This window comes from Gossypium raimondii, chromosome 4 (assembly GCF_025698545.1).
Source record: "Gossypium raimondii isolate GPD5lz chromosome 4, ASM2569854v1, whole genome shotgun sequence".
NCBI classification, from domain to species: domain Eukaryota; kingdom Viridiplantae; phylum Streptophyta; class Magnoliopsida; order Malvales; family Malvaceae; genus Gossypium; species Gossypium raimondii.
In genome coordinates, this window is record NC_068568.1 from 33,192,309 (window position 1) to 33,215,977 (window position 23,669).

General features: G+C 32.6%; 1 protein-coding gene across 1 annotated transcript; it reads left to right on the top strand.

Moving 5' to 3' along the window:
• The first annotated feature begins 5,403 nt into the window (after positions 1 to 5,403).
• On the top strand, positions 5,404 to 9,055 carry LOC105781045 (U-box domain-containing protein 35). Its single transcript, XM_052629235.1, has 10 exons — positions 5,404 to 5,578; positions 5,679 to 5,800; positions 5,870 to 5,991; positions 6,173 to 6,396; positions 6,474 to 6,531; positions 6,609 to 6,885; positions 7,000 to 7,101; positions 7,197 to 7,622; positions 7,881 to 8,645; positions 8,732 to 9,055. The coding sequence occupies exons 1-10, from the start codon at positions 5,404 to 5,406 to the stop codon at positions 8,759 to 8,761; spliced, it is 2,301 nt and encodes a 766-aa protein (XP_052485195.1). The 3' UTR covers positions 8,762 to 9,055.
• The last annotated feature ends 14,614 nt before the right edge of the window (positions 9,056 to 23,669 follow it).

The following is a 23,669-nucleotide window of genomic DNA, read 5'->3' on the forward strand; positions in this document are numbered from 1 at the left end:
TTTAATAGTTGAGAATAAATTCTCTTTATTTTTCGGCAAAGTAACAATCTATCAAAGTTGTGTTAATAGCTCTATGGTGTCATCTATTTATAGGAAGAGAAGGTAGAATCATTGTTGAATTGTAGAATTTTATTTCAAATAGAAAAATAACTTCCTAGTCCAATTAGGAGAGGGAGAGGGGCTAATAGGGTGTGTTTCCCCTCATATGTATTATGATGAGGATTCAAGACTCTTATTGTATTGAGCCCAATTATATGTGCTTTTTGGACTTTTAACCTAACACTTAATAATTTAATCCAACCCAATACATTTTTTTCTATTTTCCAAAATAAATATTAATTTTCCAATTAAATAATTTTCTCATCTTAGTTTTACCATTGGTAAAATTATGACGATTTTATCCTAGTAAAATTTCCAAGAAAATATATTCAATATTTCACAAATCAACTTGTTTAGTGTGATCAACTGGTTTATTTTCATTTTGAACTTTAAATTGCTCAAAAATATAAACTCATTCTTCGATTATTTCTAAGTAATCCATATATATTTGCAAATGGATCATTTATCATTTTCATTTCCATTTCTATTTTGAGAAACCCACATTCATTTCCAAATTATTCCGTTTTCTATTTCGAGAAAACCATAATCATTTCTAAATGTTCTCCATTTATATGTTTCTATTATTTCGTTCATTTTAATTCAAACACGTAATTCATTTCTAGTTTCAATAAGCTAGTAAAGGGACCAATTGGACATATGTAATTAGGGATCAAATGATTTATAATAAAGTTTCTTCATTTTGCCTATTAATTAGAAACTTATTTAGTCCCAAGTCATTCCACTATAGTGACATGATTGAACTCTCCAAAATGGCATACCGTTACGAAAACAACTACTCAATGTTCATCCAATGACCTTGTCATAAGTGTATTACCCTCATAGGATATCATTGATCTCTTTGGGATAATATTCGTTATCCCAATATGATCCTATTTTATCTAATAATAATCATTATATTTTTCTTCATGAAAAGTCAATCACTATCAAATTATGATCAAGTCATTCATCATAAAGATGAATGACTCGTGGTCACGTTTACTTTTCATTAGCCATGTAATACCAATGAGAGGATATCATTTATCCACGTCTCGGGCTATGAATTCCACTGTTGTAAATGACGCTACATACTACAGAAGTCTTACACCCAACGCATTAGCTTTCAGTTCCTTATTTTTCCGAACTTAAGCTTTTATTTACATCAAAGTGTACAAGTCACATTCATAGTCCGTCATCCACTTAGGATTTAGGTATGTCACACTGTGAATGTCACAAGTGAATAAATCCATAAACAGATTTAGGATATATTTTTCTTGGGTCTTGTTCGATGTACTGTTAGTCTAGTCAGTCATGTCTATGTTTCTATCTTCCAAGAGTCATCCTCTTTGATGCCCAAGACAAAATATCTCCCTAATTGGACTTGATAGATGACATATTAGTCTTTTAATCAATTTGTTCACTACCAATTAGACTAAGGACATGTTTAGGTTCGCCTACTAATATAAGCTCTGGTAGGTTGCATCATATAGATGCTCTCTTCAAGATAGTCATTCAGAAATGTTGTATTGACATTCATTTGTAAGATCTTGTAATCAAGAGTCGCCACAATAGATAACAATAAGCGGATTGACTTAAATATGGAAACTGGAGAGAAGATTTCTTCGTAATCAATATCTTCTTTTTGAGTATAACATTTTACAACAAGTCTTGTCACACCCTGATTAGGTGAGCCGGATTGGGTTGAGAGATTACGCTAGTGGAGGTCGCCAAAGTTGCAAAACATAGAATGGTAAAGGTGATAAATTTGTGGTGGAGAGTTACGAAAAACTTCACCAATTATACGAAGTACCAGTCCTAGTGTTAGAAAGGTTATAATAAAGCGATCACCTTATTGGGCGGACTTTTCATGCTAATAAAATCCTCACCCATGTTTTAATATTGTTACTTAAGTATGATAGCTTGTAGGATATGTTTATGTCACCTTGCATCTTTGTGGAGCCAACGTGTCTGTAATAAGGGAACTTGTAAAGTCTCATAGGATGTGATTAATTAGTAGAAGCATGTGAGAACTAGTAATGATTAGAGATAAGTCTGATTGAGATTCAGGCGTGAGTTAGCTATAAATAGGATAGTGTGGTAATTGAGAGAAGATTTATGATTCATCTTCTCCACTAGAATTTGTTATCATCGAAGAAACTAGGACAATTCTTCGCTGCTAGCAAAGGTAGTAACTATAAAAGTTAAGAGAACTTCGGTGCCAATTATCTACTGGTAAATTCTTAAAACCTTCCTTTGAGTTTTACTAGATAGATAAAGACTAACTTAAGAAATGATTGGTAGGATTTCCTTAACTACTGATAGGAAGGTTTAAAGGAACTTAATTGATTTTTTTGGAAACAGTTCGAGTGCTTATTTTTACCAATTAGCCTTGAAATTATCAAGTATTTGCAGTATTTAATGTATTATCGAGTAAAGTTATACAAAAACAAAAAAAAAGGCTTATTATATTATTTGGTACTCGAATTTGACATCTTTTTCTAATGCGGTACTTGTTTTATTTTATTCCAATGTGGTACCTATATTTGGTAAAAGTTATACATTTTGGAATCCAAAGGTAACAATGTTGATTTTTAGCATTAAGTTCGGTTTTAAGGTTGATTTGGTGAAATATTATTAGATTTGAATTCTCATTTTTTGTTAATAGAATAAAATCGGTGATAATTGTGAATTTATTTAATTTTGTGTGTAACTTGTTAAATATAATCACATGACTGTATTTTTGGTAACTTTTAGGTTTGACTTGATGAATGTTAAATGCTAATATTAATAATTAATTATGAATTCCAAAACAAATAACACTTATGAAACCCGAATTAAACACCTTAAAAATTGACATTGCTAATTTTAAGTATTAAAATATATAATTTTGTTAAATACATATACAATATTAGATTAAAAAACAAAAATACTTCATTAAAAATGTCAACGTATAATCTATATATAATTGTAATGACTTATGCATGGTTCTATAGACGCATCCATACATAGCCATTAGTGTAAGGACATGAAAGCAGCTTCGTGGTGATTTCGAGGAAAATATGAATTGTAATTAATAAAATAGTAATGATATCTTCCCATACTTGGGAACGAAGAAATGATTCAGAATATAAATAAATTTAGAAGGATAAATGCAATGGTGGATTCAAAAATATTTTGAGGGTAAGAATAAAGTTGTATATTTTATGATAGTAAAAGTAAAATTTTATTATTTTAATAGTATATATTTTATAATTTTAAAAGGATTAAATTATTTTTTCTCATTTTTATAGGGAGTTAAAATGTAATTTTACTATATATTAATTTAAAATTTTTAAAATTATAAAAAGACTAAAAATAAATTTTTTTCATTGGGATGAGAGTCCTACAAACCTTCTTGACTCTACCCCTGGATAAACGCACTCAATAGTTAAAACCTATAAAACTTGGTCATCGCGACGACATTTACAGAATGAAAGACTTTCTTTCATTGCAGATATATAATATTCATATTTATAGAGCAAGTTAAAAATTCTAAATTGAGTGACTCATATCATAATAAATAAAGAATTGAACTACCTTGTGTTGTGTCCCATTCAATTTAATGTAGATCTTAGATGATTTGTCAAGTAAGATCGAAATTGTAGATTCAATGTGCATAGTTTTTTTTTTTTTTCATAATTTATACATTATTGGTAAAAGCAACTCACTGCTATAAATAGGCGATTTTTGTAACTTAAACCTACAACATAAGCTCAGGGATTAACACGAACCAAATACAGTGGTTCGATTAATTTAGTTACTAAGTATTTTGTAGGTCACTTCTTTATATTGTACATTAGAATATTCTAAGTAATAGGAGGAATTTTTAAAAGAAACTTCAAAATGTATAAAGAACATTGCAAAATGAACTTTTGAATATGTAAGTGAACGTAAGAAAATTGAGTTTATAAAAATATTGAGAAAATGACTAAGAAATTCAAATAAATTCTATCTAACCCCTTAATACAGAACCAATAAAATAATTCAATATAAAATTCAAACATGAAAAAAGGAATAATAATAAAAAAAACTTTTGAAGTCTTCGCAACGAGAGGTACAAAATATCATAGCGTAGCTGCTAAGCGAAATATCTAGCCTTCGTGAAAGAGAAGTTCTGTTCACCGAAAGCAAAGCACGTATTAAAGAGTCGAGATTTATTGCTCCAATGGAGTGGCAAATAAGTTGAGTTGACTCACAACAAATTGTGTTGCAGCATCTGGCCGAGGACTAACTCAACAAAATATAAAATTAAATAAATAAAAACAAGAGCATGTTTGAAAATCTTGATAATTAAGATTCATTAGGAACATAAAGATTTGATCGTTTTCTTATCCCTTTGGATTGGGGAGGGAAATGTTCGACTAGTCATTGCACTGCACCATTGACCATCGAAGAAATATTTTTTAAAAATATATGTCTAACTAGGGTTGGGTCAACTTTGTGTTTATGCATGATGTTATACCAATTCAATCGAAGAAATATATATATTTTTTAAAAACCCTCAAATTTGATTCCTAGTAAATACATCAAGTGATGGATGTAGTTATCATTTAATATAAATATAAGTATTCAAATAAATTCATTTTAAATTATTCATAGATTTACTTGGAAACGAAACTTTTTTTTTTTGATATCTCAACCCAATATATATTGTTACATACTTTATTTATTTCTTTTCCGTATCTTTACTTATTTTTCTATCTTTTTTTTTTAGAAAAATAATATTTTATCTAATATAATAGATATGCATAATCTAGCACGAATTTAAAGCTCATCAAAATATAACAAAATCGAACTAAAATTCAACTCGTTTTGTTAGCTAGCGTACCTCAAAGTTGAACGGTTAACAAGAAACAAATTGAACTTAATAAGGGCTAAATGAGAAGAAAGAAAGTGGGCAATCCAAGGCTCTAAATTCAAAGGTTCAACCGATGGTAGGATTGCTTGCCAAGAATGGAATATCTTCGTTTAAATCTACAGTTAAGAGCAGTGTAAGATTAAAGTTAATTGTTTCAACTGACAAAAACATTTAAACATAACACGTGTAATTAGTTTTGTAAGAAAATCATTAATGGTTCCAATTACTACTTTATTGGGCAATTAGTTTTGATTGTTTCCAGAAAACAAATAAACCTACCAAACTTCCCTCTTCATTAGCCATGGTCTTTAGGGGAGGTTTATGGAATATGTATGATATAAGAATGAGAAAGGCAAGGGTAAGCAAAGCAAATTGATTTGATTTGGTGCATTAGGGGGTTTAAGTAAAAGATGGCGAGAAGAAATGGAGAAAGGAAAGAACACAGTGCGATGGTGGCAGTGGGAATAGACAAGGACAAGGGAAGTCAATACGCATTGAAATGGACCGTTGATCATCTTTTGTCCAAGGGTCAATCTATCAATCTTGTCCATGTGAAAACTAAACCTTCTTCCATACCCACTCCTTGTATGTTTTTTCTTTCTTTTTATATATTAATCAACTAAATACCAATCTTTTCTCTCTCTCTTGCACATTTCATTCAATTATTATATATGCATGCATGCAGCTGGGCTCCTCACAAACATATCTAAAGTTAACGATGATGTTGCAAAAGCATATATGCAACAAGTGGACAACCAAGCCAAGGAGGTCTTTCTACCTTTCCGATGCTTCTGCTCGCGGAAGGACGTACGTTTTCTTTCCCTTCTCTTCTCTTTGATGATAAACTTTTTTTTATATAATTTAATATTGCAACAGATCACAAGTAATGAAATCATACTGGAGGATACCGACATAGCTAAAGCCTTAATTGATTATGTTTCCTCCTCTTCAATCGAGATTTTAGTACTCGGCGCCCCAACTAAAGGCGGCTTTATTAGGTAAGTAATCGATTCCTCTTTCTCCACCCAGCACGCACACATGCATGCAACAATAATTCTGCTTGTAAGATTAAATGCATGCATACATGATCGATGCATCTAAATATTTCAATTCATAATATGGCTCATTGATCTAGCGGGTCATAACATTGCTTTTGCCTATATCTTGTCGTGACAGAAGATTCAGGAGCACGGAGCTTACAACAACAGTCTCAAAAGGGGCTCCCAATTACTGCACAGTATATGTGATAGGCAAAGGGAAGATCTCATCAGTGCGATCTGCTTCTGCTCCCCCTCCAGCTAGACATCACCCTCCTGCACCTCAACCACAGCAGCCCCCACCCTCTATCATTCCCGAAATAACTGAATCCCCTTCGGGTCAAGCACTTTTCCCTAGATATCGAGGTTCTTGCATGCCTCCTCCTCCTCCTATTCTTGACTTGTATCCCTCTTCACTCACGCTATTCATTTTGCTTCTGTAGGAGCTCCTAGTAGGTCCCAACATCCACCACGCAACATGTATGAAGACTTGGAAATGAAGTAAGTTATAATAATATTATTAATATATATATATACAAGTAACTTCGAAACTCAAAATTTTCAATCGCCTGCAACAGGTCACCGTTCACGAGACCGAGAAATAAATACGAGCCTTCAGTTCCTGAATCTGACATATCATTCGTAAGTAGTGGGAGGCCAAGTACTGATAACATGTCATCTCTGCACGACAATATGGATTTCGGAACTCAACGGCTTTCGATCAGCTCTGAATATGACAGCATAAGCCTTGGATCTTCATACTCAGGAAACAGGTCCATTGATTTCAGTTCACAGTATGAGAGCTCCTCAACATCACATGAAAGTGGTAGGACATCATGGTCATCTCAGAATATGGTAAGGCAATACTTTTCTGCCATGAAAATGAGCATAATTAACTACTATACAAAACAGCTAAGAGAATAGAATATACATGTTTAAGAATGGAACTTAACCATTCAGATGCCACAGGATGATGTGGAAGCTGAGATGAGAAGACTCAAACAGGAGCTCAAGCAGACAATGGAGATGTATAGTGCAGCCTGCAAGGAAGCACTCTCAGCAAAACAGAGGGTACTTTAATATCTAAAAGCTGAAATTATTTCTGCGCATAATCTAAAAAGTTTAGAATGTGGTATACGATAATTTTATTAAAATTCTGATTACAGGCAAAAGAACTTCAAAGCTGGAAATTACAAGAAGAACAAAAAATAGAAGAGGCACGACTGGCTGAGGAAGCTGCACTTTCACTTGCAGAAAAGGAGAAAGCAAAGTGTCAGGTGGCCATTGAGGCAGCCCAAGCAGCTCAAATGATTGCTGAACTTGAAGCACAAAAGAGAAAGATTGTAGAAAAGAATGCCAATAAAGAAGCTGATGATAGGAAATTGGCTATAAATAATTTTGGGCATGATCTCAGGTATAGGAAATATACAATTCAAGAGATTGAAACAGCAACAGATCTCTTCTCGCCATCTCGCAAAATAGGAGAAGGAGGTTATGGGCCTGTGTACCACTGCAACCTGGACCACACACCTGTTGCCATAAAAGTACTACGTCCAGATGCAGCCCAAGGACAATTACAGTTTCAGCAAGAGGTGAGCATGCAATTCTAAGCACAAATCAAGTTACACAAATGCATTAAATCGTAAATAGCAATCATCTGTGCACATCTCCAAGTAAACATATGCATACTTCCTTATGCCAATATACACATCTAACAAAATCTTAAACTACGTATCGGCTACTCTATTCTAATATTCTATTTAGTAAGAATCTGCCAAATCATGTCAGTAGGGCCTTGCTGAAATGCTTACTAAAATTTACTCACCACATGTATTTGGCAACTCATACAGGTTGAAGTGTTATGCTGCATACGACATCCAAACATGGTACTTCTCCTTGGAGCCAGTCCAGAGTATTGCTGCCTAGTCTACGAATACATGGCTAATGGAAGCTTGGAAGACCGGCTATTTAGGCGCAATAACAGTCCAGTACTTCCATGGCAAGTAAGATTTAGAATTGCTGCAGAGATTGCAACAGGTCTTCTTTTCCTCCACCAAACCAAACCAGAGCCTATTGTACACCGTGACCTGAAACCGGGCAATATTTTGCTTGATCGCAATTATGTCAGCAAGATTAGTGATGTTGGATTGGCTAGGCTTGTTCCTCCATCAGTTGCTGACACTGTAACTCAGTATCGAATGACATCAACCGCCGGAACATTCTGTTACATAGATCCAGAATATCAGCAAACTGGAATGCTAGGGATAAAATCCGATATCTACTCACTTGGGATCATGCTTCTACAAATAATTACTGCTAAACCACCAATGGGTTTGACTCATCATGTTGAGAACGCTATTGAAAATGGAAATTTTGCTGGAATACTAGACCCAGCTGTACATGACTGGCCCATGGAAGAGACCTTGATCTTTGCAAAGTTAGCCCTTAAGTGTTCAGAGCTGAGACGTAAAGACAGACCAGATCTAGGACGGGTAGTGTTGCCTGAGCTTGACAAATTGAGAACTCTTGCTGATGAAAAAATGCCTTTCATCAAGATTGGTGGCAGTGCAGGGACTTCCCCAAATAACAGCCATGTTTCCACCTCCTCAATTCAGGTAAAGCTATAAATTGATGCAACTTGATATCAAACAAATCCTACAATCAGTTAAATATAACTTGTCTTCTTCCATTTGCTTCTCAGGATGGACATGATAACTCAAGGAGCTACTGAAAGACAACATCCACCATTGGAATACAGGGAACTGAAGTCTGCCATCAAAACAGAAGTTCAGAATTCTGTGCATCCAAGCTCCAATTGTTTCATTTTTCTTTCATTGGCTCATCCTTACGGACTTCATTATGAACGTAACTATAGAACTGCTATAGGCATCTTATAGGAAGTTGTGCTTGCATCAATAATCATGAAGCCACTGAAACATGGTGTTAATGCTTTAAATATCAAGAGACGTCTGATACTCATGTAACTTTACAATGAAAATAAAAGTTCAAAAATGGTTGAAGATCAAGTTTTTAGAATCATGTGAAGAAATTTCTTTAAAATAGAATAAAGGTTTTGAAAAATTTATAATTCAGATGCCACAAGGATAGAGGGTCATGCACCTAAAACTAATGGTATTTGGGCTCATTGGTCATACCAAATGCCAATCGTGCTTTCCCCTTTAATTGATTGCTTAACACGCATTTAATTGTTTTTATTTTAATAAAAGATTTTAATTTTATATAATCAGTTTAAGTATTTATTATTAAAGAATAAAAGATATATAAAGTATTCTAATATATATATTTGCATGAATATGTTCTCCATTCGTACTTTCTACTCTTCAATCTTTATTATTTGAATTTTAAAAATTGAAGTAAATAAATTATTTATATTATTGTTATTTTGAGTTCTGAAATAAATAATTTATAGGTCGTAAGTATTGAGTACAATTTTTGTTTTGATAGAATCATATCTAAAACAATTTTCAATAAATTGTGTTAATTAATAATATTATTAAAATAATTATAATTGTTTTTTAATTTAAATATTATATTAATAATATATTAACATATTTACTAATAAAGATAAAAGAAAGCAGAAAATTATCTGCATAACTAAATTATATTCGTTATGTTTTTAATATCCATAATAATAAAACTATTATGGTTCATAAAAATTTTAATGTATAAACTTGTTGTGATATCTATTGAAAATAAAATTTAAATGTTGTTTTAATTAATATTATTAATAATAAAATTATAATTATTTTTAGTTTAAACATTATACTAATAATGCTTTATCATATTTACTGAAAAATGTGAATATAGAAAACTAATTATAACGGTTTATAAAATATTCATGTATAAATATGTGGGGTTATTTATTCAAGATAAATTTTTATTCCATGAAGATTTTTTTATTTTTTAATGTAGTAGATTATATTTAAAGAATTTGAAATCAAATAAATGACATATGAATAAGTTGATAACATTTTTGGAAAAAAATTGATATTGATTTTTATTACTTTAAAACTTATCGAAATATATTTACATTATCTTTTATGTTAAATATTTTAAATATATTTATGTATTTAAACTTGTAATAATTAATAACATAATAAAAATTGTTAAAATAGGAAAGATGCTTGGACTGTCATATATATTCGCGTTTTAAGTTTCAATGTTTCCAAGTATACTTTGCTAATTTAGTTATGAGTAAAGCTAAAGGCTCTATAAATATGATTAACTAAGTAATTCAGGTAGTTATCTGAATCATTACCTATACTTGCGTTTAAAGGTAATTACCCTAAATTTGTTAATAATATTTAAAAAAAAAAGCGAAAAAACATAAGTGCTTCAAAGTTCATACGTAAAGAAAAGTGATTAATTGTGTTTATTGATAAATTTTTAGAAATTGCACTTCTGTAATAAATCAAGCTTTATTGAAGGGTTTTGGTTGAAAACGGGGTTATGGTAAAAAGGTGTTTGTGGATTACAAATGCTCAATTTACGGGGAAGGAGGGAATTTAATACTTATGCTTAAGCGAATCTAAAAGTAACTAGTGTTTAGGGTTTGTGAGCTTAAAATTTTCTTATATTATACCTTTCGCTAGCTTCAAAATAAATTCGTTAGCACTGAGTAGAAAATAAATTAATACTAAATAAATAAATTATTACTATGATGTGAAAGAACCATTGCCTTATAAATGAATTCACCCTAATTGGTGTAATCATATAGTAGACATCGTCCCCCAAGATTAATACAGTTCTTCAATATTTGCACACTCGAATAAGGAAGGTAGAACTCAATTGGTATTTTTGAAATAATCTGAAAATAGAATTAATTGGAAAAATCACACTAGGATCAATTCCTAGGAAAATTTAGAGGGGTCACAAACGGTCCCACTTAAAACCTAAACTCGTAGACAGAATTTTCTCTAATGCAATTTAAGAAAAATTCTAAAGTTTTAAAAAGAATGAGAGAGAGTAGAAGAAGCTTTGTTTTTCAGTTGTGTATCAAATGAAGGAAAAATGCCTTCTATTTATAGGATTTTGGAAAAGGCAAAAACGTAATTTAGTAGGGCAAAATGGTAATATTTCCATGTAACGATTAGAAAAATATTTAATGTTTTTGGAACTATAAAAAACGATTTGTAACTATTGAAAATAATGTTTTGTAACTGCCGAAATAAATTTGCATTACTAACATTCCCCCATTAATGTAAAGTAATTGGAAATTTTGTAAACATAAGAAAATATATGAGAAAAGCAACAACGAATTTAGCCGCTTAAGCACTAGTATCTTATGGATTTGAACTAGTACATAGTGAAATGAGTGATTCTTCTCTTAACAAGTGAACGAATCTTGAACTTGTTAAGATAGGGGGTTAACTCATGACACACAACTAATCTCAGATCCAATTTATGTTCCATGATAGATCAACAAGTTTTAGCCAATAAACCTTGGGATTGTAATATCTCGTTTTTTAGTGGTGACAAAAATGGTGGTTTCGGGGCCACAATTCCGATACATGAAGTCATATTTTTATTTTTAATAAGGTTTATGGAATTATACAAGTATAGTATTAAATTTTGGTGAAGTAATTTTAAGGTTTTAATAATTAATTGAATTAAAAGGATTAAATCGTGAAAGATGTAAACTTTGGTAGTTAATGAATTAAATTGATTTAATTGTGTAATTAATGAAATAGTGGGGACTTATGCAGTAAATTGTCCATAAGACTTATTGATGGATGGTTAAGTGCATTTTATTGTAGAATTTTAAGATTTTAAATAAGGGCAATATAGTAATTATATAAATAAATTAAAGAAAAATAAAAGACAAAAGAAATGGTATCATTTTCTCATGCTTTCTCACCGAAATAGAAGAAAGAAAATTTAGCTTTGGGAGTTTGAAGTTCAGTTAGCTTATGATCATTGCATGTAAACTTATTTTTATTCTATTTCTTGTAATTTTTGTGTTTTTGTGATTGTTGCAACTAGGTCTAGATAGCTCAAACCTTGATTTTAGAAATTGTAAAATATTTGAGATGTTGCCATTGACGAATCCTAGTTAGTTTAAATGATAAATGGTGGGTTTGAATTCTTGATTGCTAATTAAAAATGATGTATTTAGTAATTTTGATAGTTTTTGAGTTATGGATTAAATTGTTAAAATATTAAAATTTACATGGTAATCTCGTGAATTTTGAGTTGTTGTGGATTGTACTAATATGGTAAAATATTCGGCTAATTGTGGTACTTGGCAAATTTTATTAAATTAGATGATTTTCGGGTTAAGGTACTACGTCGCATAAAGTGTAAAAGTTAAGGCCAAATGTGTAATTTTTGTAAATAGAAGGGTATGGTTTTTTTTTTTAAAAAAAGTATTAATAAATGAAATAAATTTTGTGTTAGTTCAAAATTTTGTTGATATACGAGGAAAAAGAAAAGTAGCGGAATAGTCCTTGAATTTCTTTACTGCAATTTAGCTCAAGTAAGTTTGTAGTGACTTGTTTTTTATTGCAATTAAACTATAAATTATGTTGTTGTTTGTTTTCAATTTGATTATATATACTACAACAAAAGTTTAGATCGTTAAATAGATGTGTAAGAAATTGAGGAAAAATCTAAAATGATGGAAATTGACTTGTAGTAGGTTATATATGAATGCACATATGTGTCCCCGTTTGTACTTCGGTACCCCTGAATGCACATACGTGCCCTTGTTTATACTTCGGTACCCCTGACTGCACATATGTGCCCTTGTTTGTACTTTGATACCCTCTAAATGCATTTTAATGTCTCAGCATTTCACCATTTATGCTCCCAAAACTTTGAGTAATTACTTAATATGTGAACCGAGTTTGATTATATTTAGAGTAAATGTTATACTATGTCCTTACTAAGATAAGTAAGCTTACGGGTTTTCTTGGGTTGTTTTGTAGATAATCGTTGCTGACTTTTTGGAAGGATCAATCAACCAGCTCACACTATGCATCTAAGTCGGTAGTTTTTGCATCTTATTTATGGGTAGTGGCATGTATATATAGCTGAATATATGAGTTTCATGAATGTGGATAGACGTAGTTAATGAGTGAGATTAGTGGTTTTCTTTAAGTACATTTTGTAATGTTGGAATAAGTATATATAATGCATAGATGAATATCTTGATGTGTAGCTGATGAATGGTGTAGTTTAGAGTTGTGGTGTGATGCTTTATTTTGTAATGACATATATATGGGGAGGTCTTTTGATTGTTTTTGAGACTATGTTTTGGTAGGTTAGCCTATCTAAATGTTTTGGTATATGTTTTAGCTTAAAGTTTTGTAGTTTAAATAGCTAAATACTAGTTCAAATATGGAAAAATTTGGTATGAATGTGAATCATGAATGATTGATACTTTGTTAATATGTTGAAAAATATAAAATGTGGTACCAATGAGGGTACATTGGTTAGACACTTAAGGTGGTTGTTTTGGCATATTTTGAGCATGTTTAATTGTGTTTTGAATAGGTTAAATGCCTAGTAATTGGGTTGCTTAGTGTCCAAGTAAGCATGATTTGGTAGACTTAAGTTTTAAGGTACATTTAGGTACACACGGTCTGACACATGGCCGTGTGTCACACATGAGCAGCACATTCGAGCGTGCGCCCTGATTGTGTTGTAAAATAGTATAGGTGTAGTTTTCACATGGGATGACACACAACCTGAGACACGGCCCTGTAAGATTATTTTCGAAAGGTACACAGCTTCTGCGTACGGGTGTGTGAAGTCACACACGAGCATGTAGAATAGTCACACGCCCATGTCTGAAGCCACACGGTTTAGCACACGGCTTGCGACATGGCCATGTGACCCAAGTCAGTGAGTTGCACAGGTAGAGACATGGGCCGGGACACGGTCGTGTGTCCTAACTTCAAATTCCCACACGGTCTGGGATATGTCACATGGCTTGGACACACGGCCATGTGACCCCTACATCTCAAATTTTCATGTTTTTCTCAAAATTTATGATTTGTCTCAATTTGATCCCTGATTGTTTTTAATGTATTCTTAGGGCCCCGAAGGCTCGATTATAGCCCAAAATGAGTATGTTTGTTATGAATGGAACTTAGTTATTGATAATTAATTTAAGTGGAATTATTCATTTAGGTTTAATGTTAAGTTATGTTTGTATTATAAGATCTTGTAGTTTTATTCCGACAATGGAAATGAATTAAGAGTGTTACAGGGATGCCGGTAAGTGCTCTAGAAAGACTGCCCAATGTCTTTCATAAAAGGTGGCTAGTTCTTCACACTAACGTAGGTGATTTCAACAAGTCTATCTCAATATAGACCATTTGAATTAGGACTATGAAATCATTAAGAACATTTTTTAAACTTATTCTTTCAAATTTAAATTTGGTGAATTCATCAAGTCCGTCTCACTAGGACCACCCAAACTATGGGATATGAACTCATTAAGAGTAATAAACTCAACCTCATATGTCAGTGAATTCATCAAGTTTGTCTCAATAGGACCACCCAAACCCTGGGCTATGAATGAATTAAGAGTAAGAACTCAACCTTATGCATGCACATCGTTTTCCATATGGATAGATAAAATGTACACTATGAGTCTTTTCATGGTTTTGTTTCACCTAAATTGAACTTAGAGAACTAAGTTGCGTGTCCACCATGAATTCCTCAACCACTAGGCTTAAGACCCATCCCACTCGATGAATCAAGAATCATTTTCCTACTTAATCCTTTGGTTAATGGATTAGCTAAGTTCCTTTCTAACCTCACGTATTCCATAGAAAGTACTTCATTCTTTATTAAATATCTCAAAGATTCATGTCTTATATGAATATGCGTTTCTTAACATTGTAAGCTTGGCTTTTCGCAACACAAATTGCGGCTTGTAAGCCACATAATAGAGATACGGAAGGTGTCAATTTTTCCCATAAAGGAATCTCTACAAGTAATTCATAAGTCACTTGTCCTCTTGCCTGACTAAGTTAAGAGCTATAAACTTTGACTCCATCATGGAGCAAGTAATACAAGTCTGTTTAGTAGATTTCCAAGAAATAGTTGCTCCTCCCAAAGTAAAAACATACCCACTTGTAGAGCTTACTTCATCATTATCAGTTACCTAGTTTGCATCACAATAGCCCTCTAGGACTGCAGGGTATCCAATAAAATCCAATTCCTAAGTTATTGTACCTTTAAGGTATTTAAGCAATCGCTTTAAAGCATTTCAATACTCATTTCTAGGATTATGGGTATATCTATAGTCTACTGACTGCATATGTAATATCAGGTCGATGTAGTTCATCAAGAACATAAGACTTCTAATAATTTTAGCATACTCTAATTGAGAAACACTATTTCCTTTATTTTTTTAATAGTTGTATGCTAGAATCATAAGGAGTTCTCAAAGGGATTACATCAAAACTGATGTGATCCGACCCGGGTGAGTTGAGTCGATTCACGTGTTTGTATCGGTCGTCGATGAGGAGAATGTTCGGGCGTTGAAATTGCAAGTTTGGTGATGATATGCAAAAGCTAACAAAGTGGTTTTGGGAATGAACGGAGGGTTTAGAAATATGTAGGTTCGGTTTAATGATAAAGAAATAAATGATTGATAAGTCGGATAGGTGGTGGAAGTGGAAAAATAATCTTAAGAACAGAAAGAACCAACACTATATCAAAATGCTGACCCGAGACTTATACGTCACTTAAGGTGGACCTTGACCCGCTAACTAGGAAGTTAGGAACCGAATGTATATTTTGGAGAACACCACACTTAGTGATGAGTGATAAGTTCAAAGAAACAAGTCGGGAAGACGCCACTAGCAACGCTAGATAAGTCGAACAAGACTTGTACAAAATAGGAGAGGAGGTAAACTCACTCGTGAACAAAATGTTCATAAAATTTTATCAAAGTTCCAAAAGTCATCTAACCTCAAACAATGTCTTCTTATAAACTATTTATAGGCATTATTATGAATGTTCAAATGCCTATTTGTGACCTTTCACCTTCAGCAATTAAATAAAGTTATTACAAACTTTAATTTCATATTAAACTCTTGTAAGGAAACCAATGAGTCATGTCTCTTCATGGGAACCTGATGTAGTTGAAAATGCATGTCAATTCTCCTTAATGAAGACTTTAAGCATCATTAATGTCTTTGATTGATGTCCCTTAAGCTCCCTTGTAACCACATGATAAAAGCTTGTGTAACATCCTCTTAAATGGCACCATGATGAAGACTTAAAACACTAACAAAAACAACATATTTAATAACACTCATGCACGCAAATTAATTCAACATACAACTTAAATCACCTTATTTAAAATGAAAATAAACACACTTTAATTTATGCATTAAAATGTAACAGCCAATTAAATAACATACTTATATAAACAAACCTCAAACATATTAAACAACTAAGATGCTTAAATGCAAGGTTTAAGATGCAAACTAAATGAACAAATGAGTTACTTAATGCATGACTTAATTTATTGATGCAGACTTAAACTAACATGGAAGTTACATAATGCATGTCAAAGTTAAGAGATGTAGATTAATAATGCAGGACATTAATTAAAGATGCATATTAATAATGTACAAACTAAAACATAATTAAAGACACAAAAATAAATGAATTAAATTCCTTATTCCAGCAACCAAATTAACAAACTAAAATTAAAAGCTTCATTTTGCACTTAGGCCCCTCGAGTTTGGGCCAATCTCGATGTCATCGAGTTGTGTCGTAACATGACGCAGTCGTCATACCCTCCCTCTTGAAGACGATTTGTCCTCAAATCGGGCCATTTGCTTGCTGAGAACCTCCTCAGATCACGAACCCCATTGTACTTAAAAATGACAGAATCGCTTGCAAAAACTTGAAAATCACAAATGGTTCGGAAAGGAAATAGGCTATTTGCATACCCTCATTCTTTAGGAGAATACCATTTTGACTTGTCACCTTCACTTGGAAACAACTTGGGAACACATACTCCGGGCTTAAAAGCATAGTTTTGATCACTCATTCTACAACGAAACAAAAATTTTGTTTTTACAAGGAAATCACACTTGCCAAGCAAACCATATTTAGGCAGACAATCATACAAACAAGCTAATGTACTTGCCAATGCCTCATCAAATGTTCGAAATAGAATTGAATAGAGTTCAAGGCATTCAATTAACTTAAATGGCTTCCACAAGTCATGTTCAAAATGTGATTAATGAGTCAAAAGATAGACATAATCATCACAAACAGGTATTTGAAAAGATTCACATGGTTCTCGAAGCTGTACAATCATGTCGTGCATTAGACGTTTGCCTACAGATTCTCTCACAATTGCATCAACACAATTATAAAAAACAAGAACCTTTTTGTCAACAATCAAAACAGATAGATCGTGTTCAATCGAGGCAAAACAATTAACCATTTCACAATCTAAGTATCTTTCAAAAATCAATTCATCAACACAATGTTTGTCACCATCCAAGGAGAACAAAAACGTTTCAAAGTTTTCAAGTGTCTTACCTTGTTTATCTTCAAGAGCAGGAAAATAAAGATAGTTTTTACCTTGCTCGATCAACACAAACCTTCGCTCCTCGGGGGTATAGTGTAATTGATACTTTGTGGTTGAGTTAACCTTTTCGAGATGAATTGCAAACTTCATGTACAACCACAGAAATTGTTTAAGGAACAAATTTAAATTGAAAACAAATTGGGAAAATTTTGTTACCTTATTCAAAAATCAAGTATCAAACAAATAGAAATTATTCGAACACAATTGATGTTGCTTGATTTTCCCACAAAATGAACCAAAATAGATTCCGGGTTTAAACACGCGAGTTTGATTACTTATGCTGAAACGTAGCAAAGGTTTCATTAAGTCAAACATGTCAAACCAAAAGGATTTTTGCATACACGGGAACATACAATCAAAACTCTTTATAGTTATCGGAACAGGTTTGCACCAAATCATGGATTCTTCACAATGCAGTAACTGATGCATGAAATTATCAAAATCGAAAATTTTAATCGCTTTTCGTGAAAAACCGACATCGCACAAAATCAAATCTTTGGTTTGTCAATCGTACAGAACAACATCAACCACATTCAAAGAATAGCAATTATTCGGATGAAGATAAAGGAATCTTTTTAAAACTAAGTCATTTTCAACAACTTTCAGACTTGATTGCCATAACTCGATTGTTAAAAATTCCTTACCTCGCTTACCTTCGAACTCGTCGGGTGTGATTTCATCTTCAACTTGACCTATGCTGATCATACGAAAGCGTCTTTCATCGGAAAGGTAGATAATAAATTTTTGGTTTTATTAATGACTTTTATATTGGAACTGAAAATTAACATGTCATCCACATACAAACTGATGATGACACAATCAAAACCAAACATTTTAGAATACATACATGTATCTACACTATTAACAATAAAACCAAAACTGAGAATAGTCTTATGAAATTTCTCATGCCATTGTTTTGGAGCTTGTTTAAGACCATACAAAGATTTTCTGAGTCTGCAAACTTATCTTCCATACTAGGTGCTACAAACCCTAGAAGTTTCTCAACGTAGATCTCTTCATCTAAATCTCTATTCAAGAAAGTTGTCTTCACATGCATCTGATGTACCGACAAATTGTGAATGAAAGCTAAGAAAAACAAAACACAAATGGTTGAAATCTTAGTCACAATAGAGTATGTATCAAAATAATCTATTCCCAATTTCTGAGTGAATCCTTTAACAACTAGTCTTAGCTTATACTTTTGGATTGACCCATCTGGTCTATTCCCAATCTAAAGACCCATCTGTTGCTAATAGGTCTACAACCTTTAGGCAAGTCTACTAGTTCCCAAGTATGATTAGACATAATAGATTCTAGCTCATTATTAATAGCATCTCTCTAAAAACTCACATCTATTGATTTTATGGCTTCATCATAGGCTTTTAGATCCTCATTTATAAAAAAATGCATAAGCAATAGAATCACTTATTAAATCTAAATCACTAATCTCAATTGCAAAGGAAATAAGGAAATTAGGTCCAAAACTAATGGTCGTCCTTTGTCTTTTACTTCTCTTAGGTTCCACATCATCATTAAGAGTATTTCTATTATGTGTACTAGAAGAAAAAAACATGTTCATCTAAATGTGTATCAATATTTATGATAGATTTCTTTAAAGGAAACACATTCTTAAAGAAAACAACATCTCTAGATTCATATATGGAATGATCATGCAAAGACATAAGTCTATATGCAACACTATTTAAAGCATATCCAACAAATACAACATCAACAATTTTAGATCTGATAGTATTCTTTTTAAAAGAAGGCAAACCTACTTTTGCTTAGCACCCTCATACTCTCAAGTATTGTAGATTAGGGGCACAAACTTTCCACAATTCATATAAAGTACAATCTAAATTTTCATGAGACACTCTATTAAGAATATGGTTTGCAGAAAGTACAGCCTCCCCCTACATACTGTCAGGTAAACCAGAACTTAGAAGTAAAGCATTAATCATTTCTTTTAGAATTTTTTTTTCCTTTCAGCTATGCCATTTTGTTAATAAGGATGAAAAAATTCATGTATAATACCGTCTTTCTCACAAACCTCTTTAAGGAAATTAATGTCATATTCACCACCTCTATCGGATTTAAGACATTTTATTCTCTTGTCAATTTGGTTTTCTACTTCTGATTTATAAAGAAGAAAATTTTTATCAACTTCATCTTTTGATCTTAGAAGATAAACCTTTGTGTATCTAAAGTAATCATCTACAAAGGTGATATAGTAACATTTTACATTTTTATTATTTGTGTTTCTAAAGTTTGCTAGATTAGTATGAATTAATTCTAACAGTTCAGTCTTCCTGTCATTAATATTTTTTAAGGACGTTCTAGCATGCTTGGCTTCAATGCAAATTTTGTATTTATTAAAGCTTCTATCACTTAGATTAAGGAGTAAATTCAATTTTATGAGTTTTTTTTAAGAGAATGCATATTCACATGACCTAATCTAGCATGTCACATGTCAAAAGATTCAACAATATAAGCAAATGTGATGGTTGCAGTACTATTATTAAACATAGTCTCAATCACAAATAACCCTCCACTCAGATAACCTTTCCCAACATAATCTACATTAAGGGAAAGTACGAGTTTCTCAGATTCAAAGACTAGTTTAATATCTGTCTTATTCAATAATCAACCACTAATTAAATTCTTACGTCAAAAAGGTACATAAATGACATTATTTAATGTTAACATTTTGCCAAAAGTAAGTAAGTTTGAGAAAAATCTTTCCTTTACCGACTACTTCTAAGCTGCTAGAGTTACCCATGTAGACTTGTTCACCTTCAACTACATTTTCAAACTCAGTGAACATTTCTCTATTAGCGCAAAAATGTTAGGAGGCACTTATGTCTACAATACACTTGACATTATTCTCGACCAGTTGTAATTCAAAAACCACAACAACTATCGCTTCATCTAGATTTTCAACTAGATTTGCTTGTTGTTTTTTTGCATTTTGGCGGTCAGAGCATTGATAGCATTGATATGCTCTGTGTCCAGCTCTGCCACACACATAGCATTTGATAGAATTGTTGGGTTTTTTATTCTTTCTTGGTTTCTTGAAGTTGATAGCCTTCTTGTTATGGTGTTTTACTATCTTCTTTGAACGCCCAACATTTTTAAACATGTTCAGTTTGGGACTAGAACCATAACCAGATTCCATAATGTTAGCTTTTAAAGGAAATTGACTTGAGGTTATTAAGGCCTTACCTTTGAGACGATTGGCTTCCTCATTCTTCATATAAATAATCAATTGTTTCAAATGAATGTCTCGCTTCTTATGCTTTAGAATATTACGATAGTCAGACCAGGATTTTGACAATTTTTCAGTCAGGACTTTTGCTTGAAGAATTTCACACATCTCTATCCTTTCAGTTAGGATGTCGAAGACTAACTTCTCGTAAACGTGTACTTTATCTATAATTGACTTATCATTAGTCATTTGAAATTTGAACCACTCTCCAACGACATATTTCTTGACCCCAGCATCATTAGCTCCATATTTTTTTCCAATGTATCATAGATGTACTTAGCTGACTTGTTTTTTGACAAATAGGTCAAAGAGGTTGTTAGCACGTGGGCTTAACATGTGACCTCAAATCATTTTGTTGTCCTTTTCAAAATTGACCTTTGTGGCATCAACATCTGAGTCTCTGAGAACGGTGACAAAATCTCTGGGTTATTCGGTGATAGGTGGATTGAAGAGGACTTAGTCAACTTCAAGTTGTTCGAACAATATAAAAATCCTTTGGGACCAACAAATGTAGTTAGTTCTATCAAGAGGCTCAAGCTTGGAGAGATTAGGAATATATTTGTTTGTCAAGGCAAACATGTTTAACAGTAGTAATAATTCATTTCTAAATTGTTAAAAAATATACTACTGCAAAACAAACTCGTTAGCACTGATTGGAAGATAAACCAAGATTAAATGATTAAAATATTACTATGTTGTGGAAAAATCATTGCCTTAGAAACAAATTCACCCTGATTAGTGTATTTGTATAGTGAACGTTGTGCCCAAAGTTTAACATAGTTCTTTTGTAACATCCTAAAAATAGGGTTAGTAGAAATTGGGTTAATGAACCAAGAGAGGTCACACCCTGATTTTTTTAAGGTTATCTTCGCACATTTAATAATAAATAGATATCGATTATAGTGATTGAGTAGTGGTGGAAATGTCCCTGATGATCAGTGTTCAAACCCCTTCACTCTCGTTAATTTCTATTTGGTACAAATTTTTTTCAAACCCTTAGCATAGATCTTCCCATGTTTTATTTGTTTTCTTGCTAAATTAATAACAAGGAAGTGAGTGGTAGAGTGGTTGAGAGTTTAATTAATATCCTATGGGTTCTAGATTCAAGCCCCCTAATCAACAAACCTTTTAAGTAATTTTTGCGATCTTTCCATGTGCAAAGCCCCTCTTTCTATCCAACTCGCTTGCCATAGTGGGGGAAAGATTCTTTCCTTTTCTTTTGGTCAACACACCTTAATTGTGGAGACCATGATCCCCTTTTCACTCCATTGTCCCCCTTACATGCCAATTCCTCCATTTTTTTCCATATGAATGGTTCATTGAACCTAGACAAGGTTGATCACACTCTTTCCATCCATCCTATCACTCTCCCCCTCTCATTGTAGAACAACCCTTTACTCCTTCCCATTTCCTCTTTTTTTTTCTTTTGTTTAGCTATCAACCTCCTTTTTGCTTTCTGTTTCTTTCTCCTCCACCATTTCCTGGCCTTGAACCATCATCACCTTACCGCCAAAACTCCTTTGCACCGCCACTTTTCTCCTTTTTCCTCTCCAAGTGCCGCCCTCCACCACCGTGGCAACCACCCTGCAACTTTTCCTTTTTTATTCTCATTTTCTTTTCTCTTCTCATTTCTCCTCCTTTAAGATAGTGACCGAACTCATATTCTTTTCTTCTTTCTCCTCCATCATAGCACCATCGTCTGTGTCGCCATACCTCTACCATCGTCGCTGTTGCCATTGCATCAGCACGCCTCTACCAATTTTGGTGTTTATTTCTCTTTTCTTCACCATTTCCAACCTCTACCATCCCTATTGTAAACAAAAATTATACAATCCTATTCCAATAAGTTTAAATATTATGTTTTAAAATATGGAACTGAGTGACTCACTTTTTCAAATGAACCTTTTCTCTAGATTCTCATCCTTTTCAAAAGCATAGTGATCCTTCGACCCTCTTGTTTTAATCGAAATAGAGTAAGTATGGTACTGGAATGAAATATACTATTCCTTCCTTACTTTTTCTTGTAGGTCGAATGTGTTTCAGGGGTTTTAATGTATTTTTCTTTTAAGTATTAACGCGTCATATTTTACTTTTGATGAAGGGTTGATGAATACAATTTCAGAAAGCCTTTAACGTTGGGAACGAGATCAATCTTCGATTGATTATTATTAGAGTAAGTGCAGGTGAGAGTTTTGCCAATTTGGTGTATCTTATAAATCATTTAAAATTGACCTTCTGATCAGCTATTTAACGTCACAACAATAATGTGCAAGCGTACACTATCAATGCAAGTATAGTAGACAAATATGAGTCTATTGGATATCGATCCCACAAGGATGGTTGTCTTTTGTCTATCAATATTAGTGCAATAAATAGATAAAAACAAAATAAATTGTGGGAGTAGCTATCGAAGCAATAACTTGAAAATAATAAGATAAAATATGATAATGATAAGCTGGGATCCCCAACGTGAATATTCAACAGAATACTAAGTGCTCACAAGGTATAAAAGGATAGGTGATTGTCGATGCATCAAATTGCAATGAATATCTTACCAAGCGTAACTTCTATATTTAATCTAAGACTTAAACATGCACATTAACCACACATTCCGATGATGACAATGGAACACTATTAAGAACAAGTGGATTAAATTCTTCTAATCCTCAAGCAACTTCCTTTGTCATGTTTGTTAGCCTGAATTGTCATTGCACTTTCCAGTGTCAGCGACCGCAATAATATTTCCATGCTAAAAAAATTCAAACCCAAAGATTAAATAGTAGA